Source organism: Chelon labrosus (assembly GCF_963514085.1).
Source record: "Chelon labrosus genome assembly, chromosome: 19".
NCBI classification, from domain to species: domain Eukaryota; kingdom Metazoa; phylum Chordata; class Actinopteri; order Mugiliformes; family Mugilidae; genus Chelon; species Chelon labrosus.
The window spans coordinates 17,905,175-17,927,676 of record NC_140352.1 but is presented as its reverse complement, the minus strand read 5'-3'; the positions used below and the strand labels follow the sequence as shown (position 1 = coordinate 17,927,676).

The 22,502-nt window shown below is 42.0% G+C and overlaps 2 protein-coding genes across 4 annotated transcripts in view; both read right to left on the bottom strand.

Moving 5' to 3' along the window:
• Positions 1 to 13,982, bottom strand: part of arhgap17a (Rho GTPase activating protein 17a) — a 31,371-nt gene extending 17,389 nt beyond the window's left edge. For 2 of the 3 annotated variants that reach the window (XM_084567366.1, XM_084567367.1), the window contains exons 1-2: positions 13,453 to 13,982; positions 4,976 to 5,015 (exon numbers count right to left, since the gene is read on the bottom strand). In XM_084567366.1, coding sequence (XP_084423492.1) covers positions 4,976 to 5,015; positions 13,453 to 13,505 — 93 coding nt within the window. In that variant the 5' untranslated portion in view covers positions 13,506 to 13,982. The remainder of the gene's footprint in view (positions 1 to 4,975; positions 5,016 to 13,452) is intronic. The other variant, XM_084567368.1, reaches the window with a different exon arrangement.
• Positions 13,983 to 18,326: 4,344 nt separating this feature from the next.
• On the bottom strand, positions 18,327 to 19,981 carry LOC311504294 (SUN domain-containing protein 3-like; the record flags this gene model as incomplete). Its single annotated transcript, XM_084567313.1, has 6 exons — positions 18,327 to 18,777; positions 18,968 to 19,057; positions 19,164 to 19,337; positions 19,456 to 19,577; positions 19,693 to 19,815; positions 19,939 to 19,981. 6 exons carry the CDS (start codon positions 19,979 to 19,981, stop codon positions 18,655 to 18,657), a joined length of 675 nt encoding a protein of 224 aa, XP_084423439.1. The 3' UTR covers positions 18,327 to 18,654.
• Between the last annotated feature and the right edge of the window lie 2,521 nt (positions 19,982 to 22,502).

Below are 22,502 nucleotides of genomic sequence, written 5' to 3'. Positions count from 1 at the left end.
GTGCACAGATCCACTCTGTGCTTTTAGGCTGACAAGATATAATACAGTCATTGACTGAAGTCACAGCTATTCAGGCTTAAAAACAAGAGGCCAACTGAAGCTCTGCGGGGCGACTATTCACCGGCCTCGTCATGCCAGGTGTCTCCCCGGGACAGTCAGTGTCAACATTAAGCCGACCGTCACTAACCCGTGAATAGAACTGATGATTGCAAGTCACTGTTCAAACCTTCTCAAAAGTTCGTCCTGCATGACATGATGATGCAACGAACTGGTTAAACTTGGCAACGCTTGTGGGAAAGTGAAAAGCAAGAGTGCCTGTAATGTTTTGTACCATTTCCAAACAGAACAATTAAGTTTTCTGTTTAAAAAAAAAAAAATAATGCAACCGAAGTAAAGTTAGAGTCTCTCAAGGTCTCCGATGTATCAACATGTACTTATGAGTTGGGACAAACAATGTTCCAATTATAAATAGGAACACTGAGGTCTGGAGGGAAACTTGAGCAAAAATACATGGAGACAAATGCAGAGGGAGGATCAACCAAATACCAGGCAATTGTGTTCCAAAAACAGAACGGAGTCGCTCGGAACTCAGGAATTCCACAGCAGATATCCGCCTCCCCTCGCAGCCGCCCCCCGCTATCCTTTCCCTCACTCTGTTCTCGCGCTCTTACGTCATTCCCGACCCATGCTGCACCCCGGCATTCCCAAAACAGCTGGGTTAAATACAAAGTTACCAGAACACACTTTTGCACATGTATACACACACACTACATCCCTAGGCTTGGGAGTGCTGCTTAGACTCAGCCCACTGAGTACCTGGCACAAAACCATTCAGGGGATTCCCGTCCGCCCCCCCCCAACCCCTCCCCCTGTGCTCGGAGAAGGACCGGAGACTGCATGGGAAATGTTTGGATTACATGGCAGTATTCGTCTTCCTTCCATTGTCACAAAGTTGGATCTGACACACAACACTAATAAGCAGAGGAGCGTGCAAATCAAAAAGAACTGAAAGGCAGCAGGGTGTGTTTTTCCTCCTGCTATGTGATGAGGTCAATACTTGGTCAATCCCGTGACGTGTCAGGCCAGGGAATCCCAATAACAAGTAGGACAGACGGGGTGAAAAAAAAGACAAGGGGGTGGCTGTGTTTGTTTATTGGTTCCTAAGAGAGAGGATGTTAACATGTCTGGACTAGTCCTGAGAGAACTAAAATAACACAACGTGACGCATTAAGGGTAAAATTATTCAATGAGCCACGGATGGCAAACAAGATATTCTTTGTCAGAATTAGGAAAATATGGGAGAAGTGTCCAAACACATGGCTGCCAAATGCCTTCAGTTATTACACTCAACTATAAGCGAGTGTGCAAGTAGACAATATGTTATTTCTGACTGTTTCTGTGGTACCCCTTATAGACAGGCTGCTACTGTATGCAGAGGAGCAGTCAGGAATGGACAGCTGGCACAGGAATGCCGGGTGGGTCGTCCCCGCCCTTGAAGACGATGCACAAAAAGGTCTTCAGATGAACGGGCTAAGAATAAACCAAATACAGGCCGCATGTAAACTAAAGACATAGTGACAAGACAACCAATAAACATAGACATATATACATAGATGCCTCATTGAGCTCGTTGGCCCGTTGTTGCGATACGTCAACGTCGCCGCCATATTGGAGGAGGCAACTCTTCTACAAAGTACTATAAGTTAATGCCTGTCATTTACACATTCACACACGAACGTATATATTCAGGAAACCGATATGAACCAAAAACAACGTCTGTAATGTTCTGAGTAGTAAATATTACAGACATTGTTTTTGGTTCCTTTCGGTTTCCTGAATATATACATTTGTGTGTGAATGTGTAAATGACAGGCATTAACTTATAGTACTTTGTAGAAGACGGTTAATGAAGTTCACTCCATTGCCTCGTATTGGTTCGCTGGACAGAGCTGCCTCCTCCAATATGGCGGCGACGTTGACGTATGGTCCAGCGCTCAATGAAGCGTCTATGTATATATGTCTATGCCAATAAAGACCCACTGGTTGACTTTGATCAAAATCTAAATTTACAGAATAACTAACAGAGTTGTAAAACTCATTCTGAAGCTCCCAACTGGAGTGACATGCATCACCATGCCTGGTTTGAAATCTGGGCACCACTAGCTGACCAGTCCCCGTGGAGACCTACCAGGTTTAGCACTGGACAAACATATCTCGGATACATTTTGGTCCCAGACCGCTGAGTGAATTGGAGTTCATGTGAGGAAACCCACCACCATCTTACAACTGAAGCGGTTCTGTGCTGAAGAACAGGCTAAAATCCCTCCAAGCCGCTGCAGACGAAGTTACTGGAGACGTTTAGTTGCTGGTCACACCCAGCACTGAAAACAAGGGTTCACATCGTTTTGCAACTCACAGATAAGTAAAAAAAAATAATTTTCTCGAATAAATGAACGCAGAAGTATAATTTGATTTAGTTTGAATGGGTTGTGAGAAAAACAGATGATCTTTTGAGCAAATTTAGGGTTCAAAAACTTTTAACCTAGAGATTCACTATCGTTGAAGGATGTTTTGTTGCATCCAGTTGCTTCCAGATCCCTTCCCAATTCTAATACTTGATATTTTTGATGGAAAAATGTGTAAAATCCTTACCTGTATTATCTGACAGGAAGGATAATAAGGCATAAGTGTTATTAATATGTCCATCAATGAGAAATGGAAGTGCACTGCTCCGTCAAAACTAAAGCAACAGTTGTAGCACAAGTTATAAAACCTGATAAAACCTGACGCCGAACCAAAGTATGTACAATACAAATTAAGTTGAAAGTCTTAAAAATAGCTCTTACGTCATCGCTGCGCAAATGTTTCTCCTTATGAAGGGGCAAACTGAGAACTGGAGGAGAAGAAGGAAAGCAGCCATCTTGGGAATCGGGAGGTCGAGGGAGTTCAAGCTCCCTGTGACTCACTCCCTTTTCCTCCATCAGAGAGTGAGAAACGGAGCATGAGAGGGAAACAACGGCTGAACAGAGTCAGAACAATTGTGTCTTTGAGGAACGGTCAAAGTCAACTGTCAGTGAAAATAAGACATCCTCTCTTCAGTGAAAAGCACCCGGAGCGCTTAGTCACCACTGTCCACTTGGATTACGATAAAGACAGCCGACTCTGAATCTAACCCTCATGCTCTAGCCGTCACTCAAATGTCCATATAAAGGCTTATTTTCATTTTTACACCTTTCATCTCAGAGGGGAATGTACCAGGAGCTCTGTCAGATCTGTTTATTTAAGAACTGACTGCAAAAATGGGCGTGGAGCAGAATTATAAGAATAGAGGGCGTCTGACATTGTGTCTGTTCTGAAGGAGCAACGCGGCGGCAACCGAGTTCGTCTGAACATTTATGACGCCTCCCTTTCATACAGATAGACTATCTTTATTGCTGGAATGTCTTTGTTGAGCAGCCAGAATTTTGCCCCAATCCCACCTGCTATCTGAATCAGAAGGAGGATTGGAGATAATTTTCACCAGGGAAATCCCGACATGAGCAGCTTTCACATATAAAGACGGAGTTATTTAGAGGAGATGCATCCACGCCTATGCTGATCTCTGCACAGCTACAGAATAGCTTCGGAACTGTTTGTCAGCAACTGCACCATGAGCTAGCAGTCATCTCAATCGAGGACTATTCCGACTGAACGCACAGATTAACAATCTTCCGTCAGAGAGGAGGATCCAATAAGTGAGCTTGCTTAATTGGCATGAAAACACACACACACAAACACACACTCTTTCTGGCTCTATCTCTCCACAGTAGCTGCTGTTTATAAGTCGGCACTGCTTCGGTTTGTTCTGCATCCAGCGCTGGCCTGTCTCACTGTAGCACTCAGACAAATCAATGGAGAGGAGCAGCCGATGAGTTTCTTCACAGAGCAGCAGTAAACTAAGTAAAAGGCTTTCATGCGTGTAGGTGGAATAGTTACTGCAAAAACAAGTAAGAGAGGAGTCATTTAATAAGGACAATAATGTGCAGAGGCTGCAGAATGAAAGCGCGATTACTACAAGTGAAAGGGCTGACTATGAAGTGAAACACCTGATTTTGCTGTCATTTTGGAACTTGAATGCATGTATACACTGATCAGCCACAACATTAAAACCACTGACAGGAGAAGTAAATAACACTGATCAATCATCTTGTGACAATTCAAAGTTCTGAACTGAAGGTGCTGACCTGGCCTCCAAATTCACTAGATCTCAAACTGATCAAGTATCTGTGGGATGATTCACAGAGGCCCCTCCCCTCAACCCATAGGACCCAAAGGCCCCCACTAATAACATTGTGTTGCCAGACACCACGGAACCATGTTCCAACTGGTTTGGAGGCACAAGGGAGACCTGTACAATATTAGGAATAATGTTATGCACAACCAGTGCATTAGTTTTACCTAATGATGCATCACAAAAGTTAAGATTCACTTACATTACTGCATCACTGCAGCCCTGTATTTGTACTTACAACGAAATATAAAATGATTTCACTCAGGAGAGGTGTCATTACAGACATTGACCAATATCGATCTATTCCACTTCGCACGCGCTTCTGTGATACTGGATCAATACATTTCTGCAAGCACAACATACTGCCAGCCAATAATCTGAGGTTTAGCTAAAGCATACACAGGACTGAAATCTAGGGCACTGATTATCAAATCATGTCTGTCTTAAACTGTAAAAGTTGAATAACACAGTTCCCATGCACTACCTCTTTTACTGTGTTTGTGGTGTTTTCTATCCATGTGCAAATGTTCCACCAGGCCAGAGCTCCCCCCCTCCTCCCACCCACACCATCCCTCAATGATGAGTGCAACCAGACCATTATCCAGTGCTGACACAGCACTGTGGAGTTAGGCCTCCCAACGCGAGACTACTGCCTGACAGATGCAGCCATGTTGAGAGCCGCTCACGGTCTGATCAATGATTTACCTGCAGGAGGTCATCGCTGAGGACTTCTGTTTTCTCCGCTCTGTGGGTGAGAAAAGACAACAGAGATTAGCACTGACATACATCAGATAAGAAGTTCAACACGCTGTGCAGTCACTGTAAAAATACCTGCCCCAACAAATGACAATACTCCTGAAAGACTGGTTTCCGAGCTTAGAAACCATCTTGGGCGTCCGTGGGAATGCTTAGGGAGAGGGTGGATCTCTATAGTGTGTAGCCAAGGACCGGCGGGTGTGCTAAAGCAAAAACATGTTTCCATTCACAACTGTATCTGCATGAAACCCTATATGTCATGTTCTTTTAAAGAGCGATGAACTGTAAAAAGCTTGCGTTACACAGGTGTGTCACAAGCTACAGCTAGCTGGGCTCATGGTGTCTCGCACAGACTAGCCATACAGCCCTGCTACGCGCGAGCCTATTAATAGTAAGCTAATGGCTGGACTTGAAGAGGTCAGACAGATTAGATTCACTTAAAGGGAGAAGGCTGGGAAACGGAGTCTGGGCTCAGGCCGCTTATCAACACCTACACAAATGCTGGTGGCATCTGTCGGAGGGTCAATGGCTGAAGTCACGCTGAGTCCTGAGATTTTACTGGGGGGTCATTTGGCACATTACCAATGCCTTCGTGCAGGTTGCTGGTGTTATGTTATCGAGGACATCCAACCATACTACACCAATATTATGGTTCTCTACTTTAGCGAGCTGTTAATCAGAGAATGTCTAGGGATCAATGCTACATTGCTCTGTAACACATTATGCGATATAATACAGTATTATTACGTTCCAAAGTAATGAGCAGTGTAAGAGATCACAATTTCCAAAACAGACCGTTATTAGTCTAAATGACGCTGCGGTACTAGACAGCAATTGGTCTTTTGCCAAGTAAGATATCTTACATGTATATGCGCCAAGTCATGATGGCTACTAAAGAAGGATGTACCAAGGATGGCAAGAAGTATATACAACAATTCCGAGTGTGTCTCAGTCAAACATGCAGAAATCTTTCATTGTAAACTTTCTGTCAGTCCTTTAGAGCCCCAGTTACCCAAAAGGCAGGGAAGCAACCGTCTACTGGTCCCTTCAGTTAGAGGAATGACTTGGAAAGGTTTGCACTTTGTGGAGACACAACAACACCTGCACAGTCTTCATTCTGTGTAGCTGCAGAGAGACAGAAAATTGGCGTGACAGTGGAGCAAGAGGAGAGAAAGGAGGAAATCGAGGACTGTTCGCAAGCTGAATTCACCAAGACGGCACTGTGCAGTTCCCGTTCGACCAGTTGGGTGCCGTGCCAACTTGAAAATCGTGTATTGGTGCATCCCATGCGGTGTTTGACAGGTTATTACAAGTTGAGATTAGATTTGACTTTACTGTCATTGTGCAGTTTACAGGTATTGAGTCAATGGATATAACCAGACGTCAAAGGAGGTATTGTTTACAGAAAGCGCAGGTATATACAGACGTGACAGTAGTGGAGGTAAATGGTGCTTTGTCCTACAGTATCTACGCCGTATCAACAGTGTCAAATGTAAAAGGACGTTGAGTAGAAATAATTTGAAGGAGTTCAGTGCTGGGTATATTGTAGAGGAGCTGATTCACTCTCTAGAATTGGCTCACATCATTGGTGCATTAGAGAGAAAATGCCCATGCATAGCAAAGTCAAGCTGCCTCAGAGAAAGACATTTTCTGAGTAGCTTGGAGGACTTAGAGAGGTAGACTTTGTTTCTGTCTGCAGTCATCTTGTGGAGTCATCTCTTTTGTTGCCCCTTCCCTGATGCAGTGACCTTAATGAACTCTACATCCCACCACTAATTTACTCAGCCACCATTTATAAAACGTATACACTGCTCTCTGCAATCAACAATGTACATACTGTTCATAATCTGGGTATTACACATAACCTATTCCAATGTCAATGATGCGCAGGCATAACATTACGACATCACCTTCCTAATATTGTGTAGGTCTCCCTTGTGCCTCCAAAACAGTTGTGACTCATCAGAAAATGGACATGGGCCTTCTGAGGGTGTCCTGTGCTGTCTGGCAACAGAATGTTGTTAGTTGGGTCTTATGGGTTGAGGGGAAGGGCCTCTGTGGATAACATGTCAAACCCTGCATGGGATGCATCAACACGACTGCCGTGTAGGCATGATGCCCAACTGGTCGGACAGGAACTGCACAGTACCATCTTGGAAATACAGCCAATTAACAGTGCTTCTTTCCCTCTAAGTGCCCCACTGTCACATTACACTTTCTGTCTCTGTACAGCTACACAGAATGAAGACTGTGCAGGTATCGCTGTGCCTCCATAATGTGCAACCTTTTCCAAGTCATTCCTCTAATTGAAGGGACCAGCAGACAGTCGCTTGCCTGCATTTTGGGTAACTGGAGCTCTAAATGAATGCTGGGCCCTCCTCCAAAGACTGCTCTCCATGAACTATAGTTACCTCCTCACAGCTGCTTTCAATTACAACACAGAGGCAGGGAGCAGGGAGAAACAGAGAAGGAACCATAGTTTGGGGGTCAGGAGGAAAGAAATACAAATAGTGAGATATGAGGGGGGGCTTGGGGGGTTTAAAGACTCCAAAAAGTGGCAAACCAGAATAATCTAGAGGCTCGACATGAATGGAAAGATTTTCTCTGGAGGAGGGCCATAACCAAGTTGGTGAGGTCACACATCTTATAGGCCACAAGAACCTACAGACAAGACTTCCAAATAGCTGCGGGGGAAAAAAACGTGAACCACACACACATTATGATGCACACACACACATATACGAGCGAATCCTAAAGCCACAGCATGGAATCCATGTTCTGGTGTAGCTTACAAGCTGCACAGCTCTTGGTGTGGTCTTAAAAACCAGCGTATTCATCAAGTGCACTTATCCTTTCACGAATACACACTTATAAATCATACACTTTGATCATTCTGTATACGTATGCACACAGATACCCTTTTCCAGTCGACTGAATGGCTAGAGGGATTGTAATACGATAAATGCAATTGGGAACACTGCAAAGAACATAGAAAATGGAGGTAATAATGTGCAAAACTGATAATTTAGCACAGGACCTCAACAAACCGCTGTCAATCCAAAAAAAAAAAAAAAAAACACTTGTACCCATGTCTTTGAACACACCACTTTGCGTCTGTTCTACTTAATGACCTCTGCAGCTCATGAGATGAATCAAATCAAAACAACCAAAGGAAACCAGACTAAACTGCAGCTGAGCCAAGAGTAATAGAAAAGCTTGACTCGTAGCCCGGCCTTAATTGAGCCCTGCTCACGAATGTTAACGTGAACGAGGAAACCTGCTGAGGTGTTTAAACGGCACGTGCAAATATTGCCCTAACCTGTTCGCAACCGAACTGAATGATCACGCGCAGGCCGTCGCACTTGTGCAACCAACCTTAAAAAAAGCACCGTGTTACAGAGGCAAAAAAAAAAAAAAAAGGCCGTGAACTGCCTAGTCAGAGGACAAACAACAAACAAAACAACAATTGTTTTGCCGGCATCAGCTGACCCGGGGCGAAAAGAGCTGACCCCATCGCGCCTCACTGAAGCAGCACCCTTTGGAGAAAGTGTGTCACTGTGCGCTGCATGTGACTTCTTAACAACAAGAGATCCTCGCTGCACAGCCGTGGCTACTAGTTCAGAATGGTAACCATGGCGATCCACTATGAGAGCGGGAAGGGAGTAAGTGAATACTGAGGCCGGGAGCAACAATAGAGCCGCTGTTACCAGCCACTCAACACAATCAAGCGAGCCGAGGGCTAGGGAGGGTCTGCCTCTTACGGCTGCAACAGTTGGCAGCTTAAGGCGCAAGGTAATGGATACTGGACCTGGATGAAAGGAGCTGGGAGAATAATTGAGTGACTCAGTCCATACAACCTACCTAATGTGGCTGATTACGTGAGCGGTTAAGCTAACACTAGATCTGGGCGAGAGACATCACAACACTTGGATGGATCAAGATTAAGCTAACCTGTGCATCATGACAACACAGGATGCTTTCCTCTTGGTACTCACACACACACACAAGCTGTGACCACTTTTTACCTGAGCATAATTTGGTTTAGAACTAATTTATGTCAAACAAGTTAAGATGACCCTTCAGTATATTATTTGAGACAAATCAGGATGCAGAAATCCCCATGCTGTCGTGCCACTTCCTTATTATAGGTCACAACCTATAATTTGAAACAACCTTACAGTTCATCACAGGCACAAAGGCCGCCCAGCTGACACACCTCATTGTTCCTGCAGCACTGGCCTAGTGAGAATCAGGGGGAACGCCCGGAGTCACCTATCCCTGTTAATTCAACAGTGACATTTTGTTGATCCCCGCGGGGGGAAGTGTCTTTTCAATTCGAGCCCCTCTCGAGCCAATCGGGGACTTTCAAATACAATGGATCTGCATGAAATTGCATAACGCTCCGCCGTGTTGTTACGGCATCAAAGGGGATTAAACAATACGGCGGTTTATAATCCCAGTGAATTATTAACAATGAGGGACGGGAAAAAGCTCAGATGAAAACGGTATACATTGTGCCGCTGAAGCGCAGCGTGTGAGATCGAAAGCATCTGCGGTTGTGTTGACTCACACAAGCATTTGTGATAAGCTCATCGCTCGGGTGAGGCAAACCACCAACCTCAGCAGCCCAGACAATGTACTTTTAGGAACAGGAAATTTTTCATAGTTACTATAACTCTACTATTACGCACTTTTTTATAAAAAGGAACTGAGAATAATTCATGTTTACAGTACTTAGTTTTTAGGGTATTTTTTTAGCTCCTACGTCAGGCTAACTGGCTTTGATTACACAACAAGCTACTATACATTTTCAAAAGAAGCCAGTGATATGAAGCGCCAGGCTGCCTGACACTTCAAGAAGACTGTACACATCAAAGTTGAGAGGACTTTTTTCGATGCTCCAATGACAAGCTGGCGAGTCAACCAATTTTATAAGTTGGTTTCACTAGTTGAGGCCACCAACAATGTCAAGAAGCACTTGGGAAGTGTCTAGATGGTCGACGGCAGACCCCTACCCTAGCCACGTTAACATAGTTAGAGTTTTGTGCAGATCATAGCTCTTAATGTTAGCTATAAGTATATTACACAGACCTGTCTGACGCGGCCATACCAACCACCAGCCGGCTAATACCGGAAATCAGCTTCGCAAACAAATAATAAAGCTTTACAGCTCTTGGAAGAACTCTCCAGTGGTTGTTTAGTTTTTTTGGTGTGAAAGTGGCCACTGCTCAGCTGAGGTCTGGGACGGTTGTGTCTACTCCCTTGAAGCTGAAAAACTCCAACCATAAGTGAGCTCACGTGCGCCCTGAGATACGCGCTTTATTGGCTGATCTGCGTACGTCCCAGGCCTAGGGAAGATGAGGTCTTGTTCTGGAATTTGCCTTTGAACTGCACCTTATAGGAAGCATGCACGCCCCTCGAGCGGTGCATACCATGCGAGTTGATAATCAAATTCCTTCCTCGGCCGCTGAAAAGCTTATCTAAAAGCGATAGCCCGACAATCACAATTGATGTCATTATCTCAAAAATAACAGAGAAAACCACTGAAACACCAACAGGGTAAAATTCGGATTTCGTTGCAAGTCTGTGGAGTCTGATAGTTTATTTTAGTTTAAAACCACGTTCGTATGTTATCTATTTAAAGGTGTTACAATCTGACCACATTAACGTGCTGCAAACGTGGGTACAGTGTCAGAGGGTTCACAGACATCAAACCAGAGTAGCCTTCCACGGAGAGATAAATATCCTTGCCGTGTTCCCCGGCGTGGATCACATGCTGTTTTTCCACGCACTTCAGTTTCACTCTCGATCTACATCAATTTTCCCAGCCCGCTCTCCCTCTGTCCTGTCCTCTAGAAAGCACTAGCATGTCTCTGGGAGGCAGTTTCCTGTTTGTAGAAGAAGAAGGAGAGATTTCCTCGGAGCGGCTGCTTGCCGGACACAGTGTTCTGCCTTCGCACAATCACAGGAACCCAGGGGGCAGCGGAGAGGGCCTTTTGGACTCCAAAAACTTTTTGCAGATACGCAAGCAGCCGCAAGCTTAATGCACAAAGCAGAGTATGCTTGTTTGTCCTAAATCCAACCGCTGACAGATCCTTCATTCAAGAAGTGCATGTATATGATGGCACGGGGATTAACCCTACTTGTGCATGCAAAAGAGCGAGCAACTGGTGCACACACACACACACACACATACATATATAAACGTCTGTTTTGTGCATTACGCTCTCTCCACTTCTAATTTACTGCTGGTACAGTGCAGAGAGGAAATTATGAGTATTCCAGCTGCCCTGTTTCTCCTGCTCTCAAGTTTTTGGCTGTAACGAACATTACTGAAGCGGATTCTCTCTGTAAACCTCGACGATAGCGTTTCCATCAGATAAACACCGAACGGACAGCAACACGGCAATTACTCCGTCTAGTCAGTGCACGCTGCCAACCACCTACTTTCTATCGGCCTAGTAACAACTACCAACGCCGTGTCTGCTGCTTATGTGTGATTATTTTCATTTTCAGGTTACTTACGCCTGATTAATTAGCCATTTTATTATGTGGTTAATAACAGATTTAATAACTAACCCTCTGCACTTAAAGAATAAAAACAGTTAATTCCTCTCAAAATGACGTGACATGGCCAAAGCACTATTTTAATAAAAAAAATTGTGGACAGACTTTATTGTATTTTTCACTTAATTTTAAATCCTGTGTTTCTTCTGGGTGATATAAAGGGCAGGAAACATTTGTGCATTAGAATACAATAGCTAATTATTTAATGAATTATTAAAATAGTAAATATTTCTAACCCAAGTAACATGTTTGATACTGATCTGTTAGCCTAGATGTAAAGATCATCTTTGTATAAAACTTGAGAGAAATGACAGAAATTAAAATAGTTTGGGTTTTTGGATTGTTGGTTGTGGAGCTGTTGCATCCCCAGACTTGATCTTTACCTGTACACTCCCATTTAAAACGATACATATTCCATGATCTTTACACAAGGAGAATAAACCTGTGCAAGTCAATTCTCCTTCTGCGTATTTGCAGATAAACAATAAAGAATCGTTGGCCCCCGTCAGTGTGTTTGTCCGGTGCCATCCATTACTAGATGCGTCAGACATCCTCCTGTGACTCCAAACACTGCTGACCACCATATAAGCCACGTATAATGCCATGAGTCACGAGGACAACCATGATGAAAAGGACCTGCCATCCTGACTCCATCACTACATTAGATATCAGATTACACAGTGTGTCATCACATAATAGCACTAGCTGACATGTCTATACCTAGAAAAATACCCTCACTTGCCAGTTGCTTTTTCGCACTAGTGAAAAAAAATGCATTCTAATAAAACAGCCCTGCCTTAAATCTTAGCGCGTGAAGGTTATGTTAATTGGCATTGTTTAAAATTGTTTATTTTGACAGCCCTGTTTTAGAAATAATAGAAACACTTTAGTGTTGTATTCGATTCAGTTTAACGGCACCACAAACTACATCCCCCACAATGACCACACACTTAAATCACCACCTTTCTAACATAAACTGAACATTATATCACTAAATCCACATCCATGACATAACAGTCTGTCAGTGAGTGTATATGTTCTCCATTCGCTTATCAGCTCACCGCTGTGTGATTCAAGTTGAGAGGGAGATGATTGTAAAACTAGACGTCCATCACTGTAACACACTGATCTAGTTCATAAGCTGGGTGTTTGGTTGAAGCTGCATGTCTAATGTTTCATAAATGGACAGTCTCTTACTGCTACTAAAATCTGAACCTTGTTACAGTATAGAACAGCTCATTCACCGCTTCGGGACATTAGTCCTGTCTCACTGTCATCTTGTACCATCTTGATGCCTGACCTCATCCTGCACAGGTAAGATCAGAAACGGACCAGGCAGCGGAGGTTTGACCCCTGACCAGGCAGGGACGCACTGACAGGTATCACTTACTCGCCTTGAAGCTGACTTGTTGTCATTTCTTCCTCTATATACCCGAAAATCACTGTCAGATTTGGACATTTCAGATTGAACACTCTGTTACCACACAGCAGACATGTCTGAAACCACTTTCTGCATCAGTTTTTACAACAAGACTCCTGCAAATCTGTCCATTCAGCTCTCACTACGTGTCTTCACAGCCTCCTGTCCTACAGCTCGGTTGTCAGCCATTAAAGGCAAATGATTCATTCATGAAAGACTTGTCCTCCTTGACAACACAGCCTCCACTGATTAGATTTTCTTTTGCTTTAGCTCATGTGATTCCTTGTTTCAACTCCCAGTCCGCTGCTAGACAGCGAGTTAACGGAGCTTAACGGTGGCTGGGATGGTTTAAAAGTTAAACTACATCCACGAGCATTGAACCGTGTGCTGGATTGCCTCAGATCAGTAAACAGAGCAGACTTTTAATTTTAATACTTGCCTGCCAACTGTTTGATTGGCGAGCTGTTTCATCCGATTGAACTGCTTCTTCATTGTCGCTCCTTTGCCAGTCTTCCGAAGTCGGGCTTCAAAACCTTTGGTTTGTCATGAAGTTTCTCAGGGCCTCTTCCAATTTCCCAAGCTGTCGCTATGACAGGGAGAAACAAGCGAGAGCCATTGAGCCCAAAGCCAATTAAAAATAGTTTGTAGCCTCGCTAGCCTCTGAAAGCTAGCCTTTCCCAAGTGGAAATCCTAGAGAAAAGTTTCCACTGGGGGCGACGGCATGACCCGCGAACCTCCTTTTCTGTGTATCTGCGTGCATTAAAGTCCCGAAGTGAGCCGTGACTAACTTTCACTGCGGCTTTTCATGGCTCTCCCGGGTTGCTGTGTTGACCGTTAGCCGACGAGCTAATGTTACCGAGCTGGATAATCCGTCGGCCGCTTGTTCCCAGAGCGGAGCGGGTAGTGCTCTCAGCAGCGGGAGCAGATCACCTCTGACTGCACTGGCAGCAAACACAGGGCTGCAGGAAGTAACGTTAGTGCTGCTGAGCAACATCTGGCAGGCAGCACCACCTCCTCCTGGACACTGACAGGACAAAACAGACTTACTTTTTCATATAGTCTATGGGACAGTCCCACTCACATACTGAAATCATCAAAACCTTATTAAAATAATGCTCAGTGAAGCCATTCTTTTACTTCACACAGAAGGGATCACTTTCAGAGTAACCTTTTAGTGCACAAACCACCAATTTATATGATGCAGATCCTCTAAATTGGCTATGCCAGCTGTGGTAAAGTATATAAAACCTACTATAAGCTCTTATTTTGAAAATCGCCCACCATATAACCTGGGTGCTTACGTCGTGGCATTTGCACAGTGTCTGCTGAATAATAATGATATGTATAAATATTAATTTTGGTCAACTTTTAATGTGACAACAGCCCTCCAAGCGTATTAAAGATGACTGCTTGTGATTTATACACCGATCAGGCATAACATTATGACCACCTGCCTAATTTTGTGTAGTTCTTCCTTGTGCCCTTGTGCCCTTGTGTCAGAGAATGGACATGGGTCTTCTGAGGGTGTCCTGTTATGTCTGGCAACACCGTGTTGTTAGTGGGTTAAGTTGTCCCTTAACCATTTTTGTGTGTGTCTGTGTCAGGCTGCATCCTGCCGGGGATGGCTGCTGCCATCAAGGAGTGTCATTGCTATGGGGTGGGGGTGCCTGGTCTGGTCTAGGTGGGTGCTACATGTGTAAGTAACATCCACATGAATGCCAGGTCCAAAAGTTTCCCAAAAGAACATTGTATTGTCACCAGATGGTCAATGTTATTCACTTCACTTGTCAGTGGTCATAATGTTATGCCTGACTGGCATATAAAATCTACACTAAGCTCTTTTTTTTTTGAAAATCAACCACCATATAATAACTTGGGTGCTTATGTTGTGGCATTTGCACAGTGTTTGCTGCATAATGACATGTATAAATACATGATAGAGAGGAGATGCACAAGTGTATTAATGATGGCTGCATTTGATTTAAAAGTCCTGCACTAAATCCCCTTCATGACTGTTATAATGTTCAGTTTATGTTGAATCATGTTAGAAAGGTGGTAATTGAAATGTATGATCATTTCGGAGGATGTAGTTTGTGGTGCTGTTAAACTGGATTGAATTAAATACAAAAGTGGTTCTGTTGTTTAGCCTAGCCCACAAAATAAAATGTGTTGGTACAACGCAATACAGATTTCTTTAGATTAGATTAATATAATTTGCTTTTTGTAGAGTTTGCTTTATATGAATAAAATAATCAGATTTCCATTTGAATTATGCCTGATTTTCATAATGAAATGTTTGAAATGCATTTAAAATTACAAAGATAATAAATAAAAAGTATTTGAGGGGTTGTTATTGCTTGGATTAGATGAATGTGATTGCAGTACTCAGGAAGATGGACATTTTACTGGAAGTTTTAGCCACTTCACATCTGGTAATGAAACCCACATCCTTTTAGCTATAAACAATAGTAGTGACTATGCATTCACCCTTAATGGCATCCAAGTCAAGCAACTGACACCAGTAAAATGGATGAGAAAGGTTTTGGTCGTGATCCAAATGCATTACGGTTCTGGAAGATCGAAGCTATAGATCTGAAGTAAAGACATGCAGTTCAGTTGGATCGCTTGGAAAGTAGGCAAGTTTGATGAAAAAGCCACACCACATTTTTTCCTTTGCATGCTCTCCAAAGTGTAAATCTAGGTCATTGAAAAAATAAATTCTCAGTCCTTGCAGCCATACATCTTGTCGAGAAAAACATGTTCCTGAAGGTACTTTTTCTGTGATAAATTAACATTTATTAGATTATCAGAGCTTCTCTGAGCTGAGACCTTATTTTTTACAACAGAGTGATTAGTCTCCCATGTTGACCCATGTGACCTCCTGTTCTTTTCAACAGTTATTAAAAGTATTTCTTTTAAAAATGTAATTTTCTAATAATGGTCAATTTTTGGAAGACTTCAGATAACTTAATAGATTCACAGACGAAGTGAAGTGTCCTCAGCTAGGCTGACTTTGCAGGAATGATGAATTGCACAGAAATATGCCAGAGTGGTTTTGAATTCTTTATTTCAAGTGGCCCTCTTCCTCCTTCTAAAATAAGCAGAAAGGGTTGATTTAATTTAGATGATCCTAATGAGAACTAGATGGTAAAGACACACACACCAGCAACACACTAAGACTGTGTTGCGCCTCGCATTTGACTGAAGGTTTGGTTTGTTTACGTGTAAACTAAGAACATCTTTGATACTTTTAATCTGAAAGTCACATGATCCGGAAGTAATTTCTTTGAGTTTCCGGTCAGTGGTGTCCATCTGTCCCCGGCTCCGTGGAGTTTCTTTTTATCCAGCGTAATATTATTCCTTGGTTATGTAGTCATCTTTGGCATGTGATTCGTACTGTGTTAGAATTCAGACTTCACAAGCAACTCGACTAAGCTTTCAGTTTTAGTGTTCCGTTATTTTGTCGAAATAAAGCCATCTGTCACGGTAGCCAGCTAATTAGCTTGTGTTAGCTAACCAAAGTAAAGCAGCTAAACAGATAGAAACTGACATTTAAACACATTAATGGATATTTTGGGTCTGTTTATTATACTCTCGGGATATAGACTCACAAGACACTGATGCTCCACTAAAGTAAAGTTATAATATCGTTTATCATGTGTCATCTGACGTCAGGTAGAAATACAAGTCAATTACACCCAATTAATAGTACATTTAATCCCACTTATCAAATGGCCAGTTTCTCTGTTCTGTACTCCTTGGAATACCCATTCTGCAAGAAATACATTGTAAGGTATTAGAGAAAAGAACACAAAGTACATCATCCAAACTGTGCAAGAATAGTTAATATCACTTCACAGAACAGCCTACTTCTTTGTTGTCTCAGATCATATTCCTGGGAGAGCAGACTGTGGTGTAGAATAAGACTGATCAAGAAGCATGTAGTTCCTAGCCTGGCATGTTTAATTTATTTCCAACTGCACATCCCGTACAACATGTAAATCAGCTTAACTGACCAAGTATACATGCACATACAAGGAGTTTGTCCTCTGTTCTCTTAACCCATCCATTTGTACGGAGAGGAGTGAGTTCACTTGGAGCAGTGGGCAGCCATACAGGGCGTCTGGGGTCATCCAAGTTAATCCATTCCAACTTCACAGGATGCCATATACATCCACAGTTATATTCTCAGTTTATGACTACTAAAATTGCCAAAGTTACCACTGCTATTTATGACATTAAGTAGCACAAGTGGCTCTTGTTTTGACTGGCTTTGTTATTGTGATGTAGGGCAGAGATCTGTAGGGGGAGCCAGAGCCTCTTGTGAAACAACTTTTCAGCTTTTACAGCTGTTGAACTGGAGCAACATTGTCAGTATAGTGTTTTATATTATGTTGTCTCTATGCTCTATGAATGTAACGGTTTACATATGATACATAATTATAGATCTGATCAAATGTCCTTATTGTAGCATGAAGTATTTGTTAAAGAATGAGTCATCTAAAAATTCGTTATCCTGTACCTCCTTCATATGTTGCATCTTTTCATACTTAACCATAAATAATCTGCATGGACATCAGAAGTGCACTTTGTGATATAAAACTAAACCTTGTGTTCTGAACATGAAATGATGAACAGATAATAGTTTCTAATCACTCCATACTGTAGAGATAGTCGCTGGATTGTCACGAGACTAGTATGTGCATTTGTGAGATGGATGGATACACTCAGTAGTAAAAAGAAAAGAGAGCAAATAGTTCCAGTTTTATATTATTTTTTTATTTACTCAGTTAATGTAGCAAAGTTATTGTTATTATAGATTAAAGGATACCTCCTGGGCCTTATTTATAATTTGATTCAGCTATGTACATTTAAGTTAAATTCAGTTATTTACATTAAAGTTAAATACAGTTAAGTACAGTTAAGTTAAATATAGTTAAGTTAAATACAGTTAAGTACATTAGAGTTAAATACAGTTATTTACATTAAAGTTAAATACAGTTAAGTACAGTTAAGGTGAATACAGTTAAAGTTAAATACAGTTAAGTACATTAAAGTTAAATGCAGTTATTTACATTAAAGATGCAGTTAAGTACAGTTAAATTGAATACAGTTAAATACAGTTAAGTACAGTAAAGTTACATACAGCTAAGTACAGTTAAGTTAAATACAGCTAAGTACAGTTAAGTTAAATACAGTTAAGTGAAATTCAATTGGGTTCAGTTAATTTCAGTTAAAATCTTAATGTAAAATTACATTAAGATCAGTTAAATTAATTTTAGTTCAGTTAAATTAAATTTAGTTGAAGTTAAATTAAGTTCCATCCAATATACTATATTGCCTAAAATGCATCTTAACTGTCTGAAGACACTTTAAAGAGCCTGAAACCCCCAGAGCAAGCACTAAGGCGACGGTGGCAAGGAAAAACTCCCTTTTAACAGGAAGAAACCTTGAGCAGAACCAGGCTCATTTGGGGGGAGCCATCTGCTTGAGGCCGGCCCTAGACAGACAGAAATAAGATGCATTGGGAATAGACAACTGCCTATGTACTTGAGCGTTAATTATTAATCAATAATTGTTCCAAGAGTTTTATCCCTATCAATTGTTTGCACTCAAATACATGAAAGGAAAAGGCCCAGGCTTAACAGTGAAAGTTAGGAAGTTTTCCATGAACCCTGAAGCTGTAGAGGCAGGTGTAGTCCATGTTTCCCCAGTTGTTCTCAGTCTGTAGCTTCACATATCTGAAAACACTGTTGTCTGGATTCTGGAGAAAGAGAGAAGCAGACATCAGAGATGTGGCTGACATTGTGATGCACCTGGTATCTGTGTGGACTAATAGCAGCTCCACTTCCATGATGTAGTTAGTTCAATTAAAGAAGTTTGCAGTCATTCCAATGGCAAAATGAAAAATGCATTTTAACAAAGAAGTACTGTATCACTGACATCATACGTACAGAAAGATTAAATGTCTGAAACGTAGCTCCATCCAGATCATAGACCAGTGTTCCCAGATAGGTGCCTGCCTCTTCTTTGGTCCTCACTCCCTGAAAGTTAAGAGACAGAGAAGATCAGCTCAACGGCTCATTGTGCACGGCAGAATCAATACTAGTGAGATATCTTCAGGATAACAACGGACAAGGTGTGACTTACGTATATAGAAAACTCCCTCGGAGCACTTTCAATGTTTCCATGGGGGGACTGGCTTTTGGAAATGTGGCCCAGGGTCACATGAGTGACAGAGACCGGGTGAGACAGGCAGATGAATAAATGTCCCTGTTCACCTGCAAAGCACCAACACTGACCCGGTAGTAATGCTGAGTGACCCTGGAAGAGAAGATTACATACTTTAGTCTCCACAGATGCTAAACTACAACTTTGGTCCATGTTGTTTCAGTGGAACTATAATCTGCTGTAATAGTAATAGTGGCTGTGTAATCTCTACCTGAATCACTCTTCTCTGGGCTTTTGATGAGTACCACCAGTTGAACATCCATCTCCATATTAAGCCTGGATCTTCTCGAGGCCAATATGTGTGAGAGGATAAATGTTGAATCACTCTGGCACCTGCTCACACAATCAAGAGGACACACGAGAAGTTAGAAATCAACCTGTAAACAAGTTCCACAGTAAAACACGGAATGAATCATAGTGACTCAGATGAAGACTGTGGATCACCTACCTTGAGATTCCAACGCAAAGTTTGGTATGGTGTCTGCCAGAGGAACAAACATGTCCATCGACTGTCTGAGGGACAGCAGCTCCTGGTGGACCGCTCTTAAGTTTACATGTATTAATATAAATCCTGAGGAAGACAACAAATGAAACTTTTACTAACAAGGAACATCTCAAAGACCTGACTCATGAACTAATATCAAACCATGCATTAGAAATGATTGTTAATAGCAGGAAGAGTAGAGTCACTCACCAAAAGCCAGTAGAAACATGAGGAGGAGGAAGCTGATGTTCATTTTTGGAACTGCAGAGAGACACAAACAGGATGTTTAGAACATGTTGAGAAAATACAAATACATCTGAAACTGATCTTTCTCTCATGAAGAGTCCTTACCTCTGGTTCTCTTGACCCCAGTCCTCTGTGTCCCATTTGTTGTTGGTTGATGGCTCCAGTTATAAGGGACACATGGCTGGGAGACCTGAGCCCCAACAGTCAAACAATCAGCTGTGTGACTGTTAATGTCCACATTGTCCTCCACATCCTGATAGTCCTCTAAAACATTTTCATTGTATGGACCATGATGTGTCCTCCTGTAAAATATCCTGAAAAACACAACAGAGGTTAAAAAAGGCAAAGTGTTGGTGTAGATTGTAGTGAGGAAATGACACAGCATGTGCACACAAACACTGCACATCATCTTACCTGTTTAATCTCTCCTTGTAGGAGATAACTGGAGTTCCGTCTCCAGTGTAATACCCTGCTTCTTGCAGGCGGAGACTTCTTTGTGACATGACTGGAAAATGGTAGAAAGAGAGAGGAGGCGATCATCAGTGACACATGTGGATACAATCGAATGCTTTTTACAGACGCTGTTGCAGACAAACGTCAGAAATAGAAACTGTTGTGCTGCGTTCACTTGACTGAACTATTACAAGTAAAAAACACAAACACAGCGCACAACTAGAGGATACACAATCTCAGAAATACTGACCTAGTGAGTTAGACTGTGTCAAATCTGAACACATGAACTTATTGCAGGTGCAAGGTGTGTTGCAGACACTACTGCTGCCACTTACCTCTTAATTTGATGGTGCAGGTGTGAATTAGTCACAAAGAATTAGTGGAAAACCTGAAAAGTCAAAGAGGTTAATTACCTGAAACCCTGAAAAAGAAAAGAGGTTAATGAAATGTCCTGGAACACCTGAAAAACGAAAGCAGAAGAGATTATTTCCCTGAAAACCTGGAAAACAAAAGCTAAACTCTGAGGTTATTGCTCGTGGCTGGATCCGAGGTCCTTCTGAACTGATGAAAGCTGCAAACAAAGTGACGTTAAGGCTGAAATGTGACTCTCTGAGGTGTAGCTGTGCATCTGTGACCAAAGATTCTAATCACGTCACAGAAGCTTCAAAGAACCTCTTAACATTCTATATGGAAATGAGGGAACACAGCTGATTTCTACCACCTGACACGAACAAGTCTGTTATTCTCATGTAATCATTTATGAGATTACTATAAATTGTTCCATTATTATACTATAATGAAGCCATGTTAGACATCGTCAATCCTTATTTCGAAGAGAAATGTATTTCATCCAAATGACACAATGACATCTGATTCTACTTTTGTTCTTTGTGTTCAAAATAGTAACTTTGCAGTAATAACACGCAAATAAAATATTAGTCAGTAGACAAACATCAAACTGTTATCCTTTTACATGCTTTTACGTGGTTCTTCTTTTACTGAAATCAACGACAGTACAGAGGTTGGAAGTGTTCATATACTGTACTTTACCCAAGCAACATCAACACAAATCTCACATTTTAAAGGTTACTGCAGCTAACTGGTTCATGCAGGAAGTAAGGAAATTATTGATCAGTGTCACTATGCATCCATTTTACTCTTTCCACCAGTATTTCATTTATAGCTTTATCTGTAAAATAAGTTTCACTTTAATCTCTACATGGTCTGTGTAAAAATGTTAGGCTTCTAAGGTGGAGGGTGGAGCAGATGTCTAAAGCATGAAATGGAAACCCTCGAGTGAGATAGGCTACTATCAGTTCATAGGTAATGAAACTGAACTGGGAACACATAAAATTTGTCTATCACAGAGCAGTAATAAAAAGGTATTGCATTACTTATTAACAAGTTACATTGGTACTGCAGAGTGATATTACAAATGATGTTGAAAATATATATGCAAGTGATACAGAGGAAAAGAAAAAAATAATGTTTACAGTCATTGTTGTTAGATTCAGCTCTTGTGCCCGCTGAAAGGGAAGGAGTTATATACTGTAACACAGATCAATAGGAAAGATCTCTGGTGTTCTGCGGTGATCCAATGCAGTCTCAGCGTGATGGGCAGGGGGTGAGACGCATCCATGTACCCAAAAGACTCCCGCTCCACTCCCAGGACAGAGCCAGCTTTCTGTATGAAACTGTATTTAGCTTGTTGAGTCTGTTGGCGTCGGCTGTCTTCACCCTGCTGCCCCGGCACACTGTAGTGAAGGAGATGACAGAAATTCTGCAGACACTGAAGGCTTTAAGTCTCCTGAGAATATGTCTCCTTTCTTATACAGAGTGTCAGTGTATTTAGTCCAGCCAAGTTTAATATATCAATCAGTCAATACCTTAACACTGAAAAGCACAAAACCACTGGCCACAATGCAGAATATTGTCCATACCAGTGGAGTATGCAGGCACCTATTTGGAATCAATCTATCTACCTATCTATCTATTTGTATGGAACTTTTAAAACACAACAAAATTTGCCAAAGTAGCATAGCATCAGTCAAATTAAACCATTGGGGAAAAAAAAT